Source organism: Poecilia latipinna, unplaced genomic scaffold (assembly GCF_001443285.1).
Source record: "Poecilia latipinna isolate Pla-1442-1.1 unplaced genomic scaffold, P_latipinna-1.0 Scaffold3084, whole genome shotgun sequence".
Lineage (NCBI taxonomy): Eukaryota > Metazoa > Chordata > Actinopteri > Cyprinodontiformes > Poeciliidae > Poecilia > Poecilia latipinna.
In genome coordinates, this window is record NW_015115700.1 from 7,882 (window position 1) to 17,767 (window position 9,886).

At 37.4% G+C, this 9,886-nt stretch overlaps 2 protein-coding genes across 2 annotated transcripts; one reads left to right on the top strand and one right to left on the bottom strand.

Moving 5' to 3' along the window:
- Nucleotides 1–2,560: 2,560 nt before the first annotated feature.
- ora2 (olfactory receptor class A related 2) lies at nt 2,561–4,421 on the bottom strand. The gene is made up of 2 exons (XM_015022715.1): nt 4,075–4,421; nt 2,561–3,949 (listed from the first exon to the last, which is right to left on the bottom strand). The coding sequence occupies exon 2, from the start codon at nt 3,945–3,947 to the stop codon at nt 2,982–2,984; it is 966 nt and encodes a 321-aa protein (XP_014878201.1). The 5' UTR covers nt 3,948–3,949; nt 4,075–4,421; the 3' UTR covers nt 2,561–2,981.
- A 3,621-nt stretch (nt 4,422–8,042) lies between these two features.
- On the top strand, nt 8,043–9,405 carry ora1 (olfactory receptor class A related 1). Its single transcript, XM_015022716.1, has one exon. The coding sequence runs from the start codon at nt 8,259–8,261 to the stop codon at nt 9,198–9,200; it is 942 nt and encodes a 313-aa protein (XP_014878202.1). The 5' UTR covers nt 8,043–8,258; the 3' UTR covers nt 9,201–9,405.
- Nucleotides 9,406–9,886: the final 481 nt, after the last annotated feature.

Genomic DNA, 9,886 nt, shown 5'->3' on the forward strand with positions numbered 1-9,886 from the left:
CTTATTTTATTTATTTTTTCCAAAAAAGGAATCAAAATTGTAAACATTTGCTGGTAGCTATTGGGTCACTTTAGAGCACATTACTTTGAGGTGTTTTATCTGTTTTGCATATTTAAATAACAGATGCGAGTTCTACTATGTAGTTCTTGACTTTTCTATCAGTTCTGCAGTCAAAGATCATTTCATTGTGTTGATTTAACTACCAGCACAAAATTGCTACAGTATTTTCTGTCTGAGGCTTCTTTTTGACAAATAATGGAAACAACAGAGATGTTATCAGTGAACTCAAAAAGAGCTTATTATAGCAAGTCTCTCATTTGCACAAAACCAAATGTACTTTAGGATGTGTTAATTAGTGAAATAGGAATAAGCTCCAACTGTTTGTTATTTAAACATTTTACTTTTTTGCAATCCAATTAATTAAAACTTAGTATAGGAATAAAGGAATAAAAATCACTATGCTTTTTTTGTTGTTATTCTAAAAACATTGATTTCTGAATATATATATATATTTCCATCTTGCTTGTTTGGTGCTATTTCAGTGTTTTGCTACTGGTTGCACCTTGTAAATTCATTTTTCATCAACTTTGGTGAATTGGTAAAAGTTTTTTGCGGGGTTTGTTTCTGAGTTAACATTCAGTTGTATCAGGGTGTGGATTTGCTCCAAGGCAAAAAAAAGGGGGTTGGTTCAACCCTTCTTCTGCTCTGCGATTGGTGGACAGAGGGACAAAAAGATTTGTACCTGGTGCAGGTAAACAGATTCGCGTCAGGCGCGGCGCAGCAGCAGTCCTGGGGTATCAGCTGGCGGGATTTTGAGATTTTTGTGTAACAAGACACTCTGGACGGTTCTGACAGCTTTTTTGCACAGGTTTGTATCTGTATATTTTGCATAACTTCACACAAATGAGATGCACCTGTAGGTTTTCAGTTTTACTAAAACTGAAAACCTAAAGGTTTTAATTTCTCTGTATGCAGGACGTTTTGCTTAGAAGGCAGCAAATTCTGTTTTCCATCTAACATTAAGATGGAATGAAAAAAAACAGACAACCTACAGTGAGAAATGGAAGGCTAGTAGGAGGTTGCATTTGTGCTTGTGTGATCATGTTAAACTGCCTTCAGCATTCTCCAGGCTCAAAAGACTTCAGAAAAACAGAAAGTCGTGACAACAGGTCTTGTCTTGTGCGGGGAGAGGCCTACCTGACTCACGCTTCACACACAGACTCAGACACTTGAACATACACCCTGATGGAACCTGTTCTTGTGTCCTTGTTCTTTGTTTTAATGATTTGACTATTTTTTTCTCCTCACAGGAAAGTCCTGAAAGGACAGATCGGCATCCAGCATTCCAGCTGCAGGGCCCCGAATCTATCCATGTATTCTATCCTTCATTCCACCGGAGTCTGTCTTAAAGTGCCAATCAGATTTCAGTGGTTTGAAGAGTAAAACACATGGGATTTCTCATCTGGAGAAAGAGCTTTTAGAGCAAATATGAGGGGTTTTAACATTCGAAACTTTTAAATTAAAAGTAAATGTTACTCTCTGATGTGACCTTTAAATGATCTTCATTGCTGATGTCATCTTGTTGGTAAATGCAACAGTTCTGCACAAGCACTGCAAGGGTTTATCCTCCCTCTCCTCACCTGCAGATTAAAAGTGTGACACTGATTTCACTTTAGAGTTACTGCAAGATAACAGAGAGCTGGCAGCCCCACTTTATGTCTCTGGGCTGTCAGTGACGGAGGTTGTTATGTCCTTGATTCTCTTGTGTCGCAGCAATTACATTATGACTCCTAATTTATTTCACTGCAACATCAACTGTTAACTCTCCAGACCTTACAATAAAATGCAATTTTGTGACTCTTCATCTTTTGCAACATTGTACAGCTTACATATGATTCAGATAGACATTTTCGAAAATAAGTGGAATAATTCATTAATGTGAAATTAACATTTTAGAATGTATTATTCCAGCGCTCCTTTCTGCCAGACAGGACACATTCAAAAACAAAAAAAACAAAAAAAAAAAGAGAATGAATATTTTATTTTATGACTGAGCTATGAAGAATGTACTTTTGGAGTCAGGTTTTCAACCAAATCTCAGTGTGGCAATTAACCTGCCTGATTATCACGGAACATTTCCCAGATCCTATTCAAATGCTTAATCATGGCTAAATGGGGACTTGGAAGTTATTTGACAGCAACATGAAATGAATTACCAGGCTATAATTTGTACTGCTGGTACATGAGAAATAAACCAGGAAAATTAACACACTGGTAGACCAGGAGAGATGTAGTTGTCACTATTTTTCTTTTATATGGAAGGACACATAATGTCAAATACAGTGCCAGAAAATTTTAAAAAATTATAGGAGAAAAGTTCCAATTCTCTACTCTTATTTTTTATAGGTATGTGCTTGAATAAAATTAACATTTTTGTTTAATTATATACACCATTGATCAATTTTTCCCAAATTTTAAATAAAAATGATGTCACTGAGCTATTGGCTCCAATAAAACAAATGGAAGATATTCATTTTTTTAAACAACACCATTCTAATGGTTGTTTTAAAGTTGAGAAATTAGTGTCTGGATTTTGTATTATAGTTTTTATGTGTCCTGCCATTAGTCTTTCACATTACTGCTGGGGTAAACATTACTGCTGGGGTAAGGTGATGATCTAATCAGTATTGAATGATGGTTGTCAAACATCTAGAAATCATAATATTGGAAAAAAAAAAAGTTGACGTGATCTCTTTTTTGTTGTTATTTTACAGAGCTACAACTTGCTTAACAACTCCTTAAAAAAAACTCCAAAAAAATTCAACTCTAGAATGTACTAGCAGAGATAAAGTAATTCTTGTCAGAAAGTGTGATTTCAACAGAATAACCTACACATGACCCAGATATCAGAAAAGCTCAGTTTCATCTCAGCTTCGGTTTCACCTCCAGCCATGTGTGCAATCGACCGTCCCAGATTGCCCTCATATAGAACGAAGGTGAGCCGTTTTTCCCAGCAAAGGCTTTTCCTGTGCTACACACCTCAGCCTGCTGTTCACCTTCCTGTTAGACGCGATGATAACCAGAGGGCTCAGCGCTGCGTACAGCGAGGCGAAGAACACACGCAGGTCAGAGATCAGCGAGGAGCTCATTGTGTGCCTCACAGTGAGCGTGTACACCCAAAGACCGTTATCAACCCCATAAAGAACAACATAAATGGTCACGAGCACAACTACGACTTTAGCAGCCCGCTGCTTGGAACCGCAGGTCCCTGAACCAGCATGGCCAGCGCCACGGAGCCCCTTGAGGTGCTGGCTGTGTTTGTAGAGGAGAACAAGAATGATAAGGCTGGTTAGAGTCATGAGGGCCATAGGCACCACATCTCTACTCACTTGTATCGCCCCATAAACCTCTTTGATGATATCTGATGGGAAATTCACATAACAGAATTCCACGTTGACGGCGCTTGTTGTCACAGCAGTGTCATTCTTGGAGCTCACAGAGAACAATATGGCCCCTGCACTCGTGCTAGTATGGAGGACCCAGAGGAAGAGGAACACAATTGGTAAATTCTGGGCCACTAAGATGCGGACAGAGCCCCATTTTGATCCAGGAGGGGCAATACTCAAACATTGATACGCACTAAGGAGAAAGGTGAGCCAGATAGAGAGGGCCCTGGACGTTCTGTAGATGAAGATCACACCTTTGCAGCCAACGTCTCCAAAGACATTGGCCAGGTGGAAGGAGGCCAGCGTCTCCATCAGACAGCGTACAAGCACCACCAGCAGGTTGGTGCAGGACAGATGCAGGACGATGGCATCTGCTGCAAGGAGCCAGCTCTCTTGGAGGACAAGAAGGAGGAAGGCAACAATGACCGCCATGTTCCCAGGAACTCCAACAACGGTGAGCGACAGAAAGAGCATCCCACGGACATTCACATTAGATGGCATTCCTGCAGAGAGGGAAAACAATAAATAAAGATAGAAAATCATTCAATCATATTGTCAAAATGTTGAATGATTAAAGTTATTCAAGATGGTCTCAGAAAATAACCTTTGGTGGAAGTTAAAATCCCACCTGATGGCAGGTAAGGAAGGCTGAGAGCTGTGAAGCTGAACTTGTGCCTGACAGACAGTGATCCCTCATGAAGTCAGTAGGCTTTTTCTTTCTTTATACCTGGAGACAGGTAGCAGCTGTTGGTTCTGCTTTGCATGGTCCATTGACTTCTCTTCCCTCAGCCTCCAATTACTTGAGATCAATTCAGATGACTGATTCTGTCCTCTCACTTGGTTTAGACAGACCAGATTAACATGAAGAAGCCACTGATTGTTCTCATTTATATTGTGCAAAACACTTAGAGCTGACAGCAAGATGGTAGCGAGAGGAAGAACATATTAGAGCAATGTTTTAGTGTAAAAAATGATCAGATAATTTATCAATGTCTATGTTTCATTAAGTGGAAATGATTTTGTTACATACTATTACGTCTTATTTTTTATTTTTCCAATTAGTCTCTAAATACTTTTTTTTTATAAACACCATCTGCTTTAATAATGCATTAATTTAGATTCCTTCAATCATTTTTAAATGAATTGCAGGTTACATTAAAGGCTCAGTTACCTTTCAATACCACAGTGCCCCCCAGAGGAGAGATATAAAACAAGTTACATCCAGAATCCTCTTAACTGTCAGAAATGTAATCAGCCCCCCACATTTGTTTTTGTTTTGTTTAGTTTTTTTTGTTGTTTTGTTTTGTTTTTGTTTTTGTTTTTACCAATAAGAACATATCTTAAAATCCAACTTATTGCTGTGGTATATGTCCAAAGGCAATAAATCTTTACATTTGTGGATGGACATATTAATGCAAGTAGGTGACATAATTTACCTCTGCAAGGAATTGGACATGAGTCTTTAGGTGATTTCTCTTGGTTGTGGCCAAATCAGAAATAAAAAGGGACTTCCCTACAAATGCCTCAAAATACCTCTGTTGAATGTTTTGCATTGGACTTCCCCCTTTAAATTTATATCCTGACATAAATAAAGTGGCACAAGTAAAAGAAGAACTGCAGGTGATGTGGTTTTAGTTATTGTTTAATCTATGGGTTAATTTAAGGAAAAACTAACGTCTCACTTTGGGTAACATTTTTTTAAAGAATTTTAGATTTCAAATTATAGACATATTACTTTATTTTTGTAAATGGGATTTTACTTACTTCTTCAGCCATTATACTAAGAAGAAACACTGCTAAGCTTCTGTTTTTCAGTAGTTTTTAGCTTGTATGCAGTATTTGGACAAATGGCATGCGGTTGATTGCAAAGGTGTTTATTTTTCACCTAAAATGTTTTTACTTCATACAAGAAGTATTTGTTGGCAGAAGTGGGTAGTAAGTCGTTACATGAGCTCATTACAAACACTTGAGTAATGAGTAGATAGGGAGGAGGGGATATTTTACCAGTAGTTTTATTGCCTTTTAGAGGTCATAATAATATGGTAAACACCATGAGTCACTGGAAGCACTTCACCCTATTCTAAGACAAAGAATTGGTTTCAATTGTAATATTCAAAAATTGATGGAGTAGTGTTTCTTTTACTTAAGTTGTTATTTTGTACTTGTGTTATTTGTAAACATCTTTTAACATTGGTCATCAAAATACTAGAACTGATATATAACTATATTTTTTGTCTGTCTGATGGTAAAGTATCAAATCAGATGATCGATCACTTACTCAGGACTAGAGTGGCTTTTTTATAACACCCTTGTTACAACCTTACTTGAGTAAGAATATGTTGAAGTTGTGTTACTATTCCATGAATACTAGTTTTGGATTAACTGCTCACCTCTTTGGTGTTCAGAATAGCTTTTAGTGGGTTGAACTGTTACATTGGTTTTTCTAATAATTATCTTTTTTGGCAAAAGAAAGAAATCTATTTAGATTTTTTATGTTTGTGAAATTTAACATATTTGAAGACGACTGAATCGCACTAATGTACATTGTAATAGATTTAATTATTATTAAATGTTTTCTGATATAGTAATTATGATGGCAATTAGAGAAAAATTACTTGCCAGGAGGAAAGGGCCTCGATGTTATTGAAGTCACATAGGAGTAAACAGGACATGTTAAATTCCCCTGAGGAGAACAAGCTTCAACATGCCGTTTTAATTAACTCACTGAACATGTAAACATGTGAAAAAGAACGCTAAGGAAGAGACTTTCTCTAATGATGATTTATTCCATGGAAGACTCCTGTGAGAAAAACAACCATCCTAAGAAACAGTAAGCATTCAAAGCGACTGTTCCAGCTGATGGACCCTGAACTCTCTGTGCAGTTAGAGGAAAACATGCAGCTCATATGCTATTCTCCACTTACACTGAAAGAAACCCTTAGGTGCACTTCAAACTGTGGAGGCTTGCATTTTAAATTAATACTGACCATATTTGCTTCTGCCCCTAATTACTGCAAACAGGCATTGTTACATACCTGCAGTTAATTGTCCTGCTCCTCTGTGTCTCTTAATATGCTCTCTAGACATGAAGTCAGAAAAGAGCACACAACAAAGCACCATATGTTCTTTCGTAAAAACTAATGGTTGTAAACAAAACTACACACTGCTTTGTTCCCCTGTTGGTTAACTGTGTTTTCTTTCTCTCTCTGGTTTTGTAGAAAGTGAAAAGCAATTTTTGTAGGAACAAAACAAAATTGGAGGCATGAAAAACAGTTGAACTGGTCATATGGTTACATAAAACAGCACAGCTAAGTTGTTTTAATAAAAGACAAGCAATTATTTTAGCAAAGATTAATCTTAAAGTGATTCAAATATTTTACACATAATTTTATTGCTGAAAATGTATTTATTTATAAAGGAACTCTTTATTAAAACACACACACATTTCTATATGTACCTTTTATAACTATTTACTTATCGTTTTTGATTTATTGTGTCCACTACAAGACGATTTTGTTCAATGTCAGAAAGTTCATGACGTTCATACCCTAAATGTTGTATTCATGATGACTAGCACTCAATATATTCAATATATTTTTACTGAAGTAAAGGTAAAAAAGTAGCTATTTGGTAAAAATGCTCCTTAAGTACCGAGTACCTGATCATAACACCTGATTTAATATTTTACAATAATGCCATTGGATAGGAAAAATAACTACATGAAGATATGTGCAAATTCTGGTAACTTAAAGAAACTGAAAGAAAAAATTTTAATAAATGACATAATTACAAAATAAATATTAAGGCAGAAAAAACATGTTTCCAAATCAATTTCTCCCTATGAAACCGAGGAAGCTAATGCTTTCGTCTAAGTGCATCCATTAACAATATATGGCGTTTAGTGTATCTAATTAATCTCCAAATGTCTTAACAGGCTCAGCAAATGGAAAATAACATTAAAACAGCAAAGCTTATATTAAAACAAGTGTGTCTCCCTTTAACATAAACTATAGGTTTGTATCAGTCTCATGTATTTTTGGTTTAAAATATATTTGTTCATTATTCAGAAAAATTACTCATTCTGAGTGGAGTATCCAGAAATTTTAACCAGGAATTTATGAGTATTATAACAATAATATTCACTAATAAAACACTCAAGTATAAAATATGAGTAGGTTAAAACTACAGTGAAAAGTACCACTTTTTCAGATAAGTTGCTCGAATAAATGTAACTGAGTAATTGTAAGTACTACCCACCTTATTTTTCATACTGAGGGTGAGATAAAATACCAACGCTTCAACTTATTTGATGGCTACCTCTAAAAATAAATCATTTATTTTATTCCTGACACATAAGATAGTTTTAACAATATCCTCCTGTGTTCAGAAATTCAGAAATGTGTTCATTAATAAATTATAGTAACAGGGCGATCTGGATAAATCACTCTGTAAGCTTCCCAGTTTATACTAGCCGTTATTGTATTATAAGTCAAGTGTTTCATTTGTGACTCTATTCCTCTGAGACAATGTGAGTCAAAGTTAGCTTATTGCGTTAATTTGCCAAACTGTGAGCTGAATCGTGGCCAGCAGTCTTGAGGGACCTTGAGGATTATAAATTGTCTCTCACAGGCTATTTGGCAGCCTGTTTACTAAAATACTTTTGCTTTTTATCCACAGCTTCAAGCTAGAGTAAGGTCTATCAGGTTTGGATTACTGAGGTTTGTTTCACATGATCTAACATTTATGTGGTTTGCATCAGATGTTTTTGTCATGCCTACTGTTTAAACCTCGTCTCATGCAGGTCTTGGTGGTATGGATCTCTGTGTGACCATCAAAGGGGTCTCCTTCCTCTTGCAAACAGGCCTGGGCATATTGGGGAACGTTGTTGTGCTTCTGGCGTACGCCAGCATAATCTGTACTGAACCAAAGCTCCTTCCTGTGGACATGATCCTTTGCCACCTTGCCTTCGCCAACCTGATGCTATTGCTGACTCGTTGTGTGCCACAGACCATGACTGTGTTTGGGTTGAAGGATCTTCTGAATGACCCTGGTTGTAAGGTGGTGATCTACGCCTATCGCATTGGACGGGCCTTGTCTGTGTGCATCACCTGCATGCTCAGCGTATTTCAAGCCATGACAATAGCCCCTGCAGGGCCCAGATTGTCCAAGCTGAAACCTGTGCTTCCCTCTCTGGTCCTTCCGACCTTTGCAGCATTGTGGCTCCTTAATATGGCCATTTGCATTGCAGCTCCGTTTTTCTCCATGGCTCCACGTAACGGCACCATCCCTGCATTCACCCTCAACCTCGGCTTCTGTCATGTGGACTTCAGAGATAATATGTCCTATGTTATTAACGGAGTAGCCGTCTCTGGGAGGGATTTTGCATTTGTAGCCCTGATGTTGGGCTCCAGCGGGTACATCCTCCTGCTCCTGCACCGCCACAGCGAACAGGTGAAAGGGATCCGTCGCTCTCATGGCAGCAGGGCAGAAACTAGAGCGGCTAAAACTGTGGTGATCCTGGTGGTTCTCTACGTTGTGTTCTTTGGCATTGATAATGTGATCTGGATCTACATGTTGACGGTATCAAAGGTTTCACCAGTAGTGGCTGACATGAGGGTGTTCTTCTCCTCCTGCTATGCCTCCCTCAGCCCCTTCTTTATCATTTCATCCAACAAGAAGGTCAAGAGGAAGATTGTGTGTGCAGCAGAGCACGACCAACCGTTAGTGGACACTCAAGAGTCGAATGAGAAATGACTCTGTCTCTGTCTTGACAGCCTGCCATCTAGGATGCATTGCAGCAAACCTGTAAAACCTGTTTATCTTTGAGCATTTTTACCAAGATAATTATTTAGTACTTCACCGGCCCTTCAGATTTCTAAAATACTGTAATGGATTACGTTAGTTTGAGTAGAAGAATACAGCATTTTTACAACAACAAAATCAAGATGAGATTGTCATTTTAAATGTAAAATTACTACGTTGCACGCAGTAGTGTGGACCAACTTGTTAATTATGAAGTTCTAATAATTAAATAATCTCTCCCCCCACGGATTTGCTGCACATTGTCTTTGGCTTTTAAATTTTTGGTTACCAAAACTAATTATGTCTTAATTTAGAATAGTAAAAGTAGTAGTAATTAATAGTTGTAGTAGTAATCCATACTTAAAATTTGCTTCGCACGTTTTTGTGAACCACAATCATCGTTAGTTTCTTAATTGAAATATCAGCAGATTTATTATTCCTACAAAAACTACAAAAACGTAAAATATGGAATATTGTCCTGCTAATATGTTACATTAAATGTATTAATGACAGGAAATATTCAATATACCTTCTATATCAGTACGGGTTTTTTTTTTTTTTTTTTTTTTGGGGGGGGGGGGGGGGGGGGGGGGGGTGTGTTTTCTCAAAAAAGAAACCAAAAAAAAACAAAACCTTTT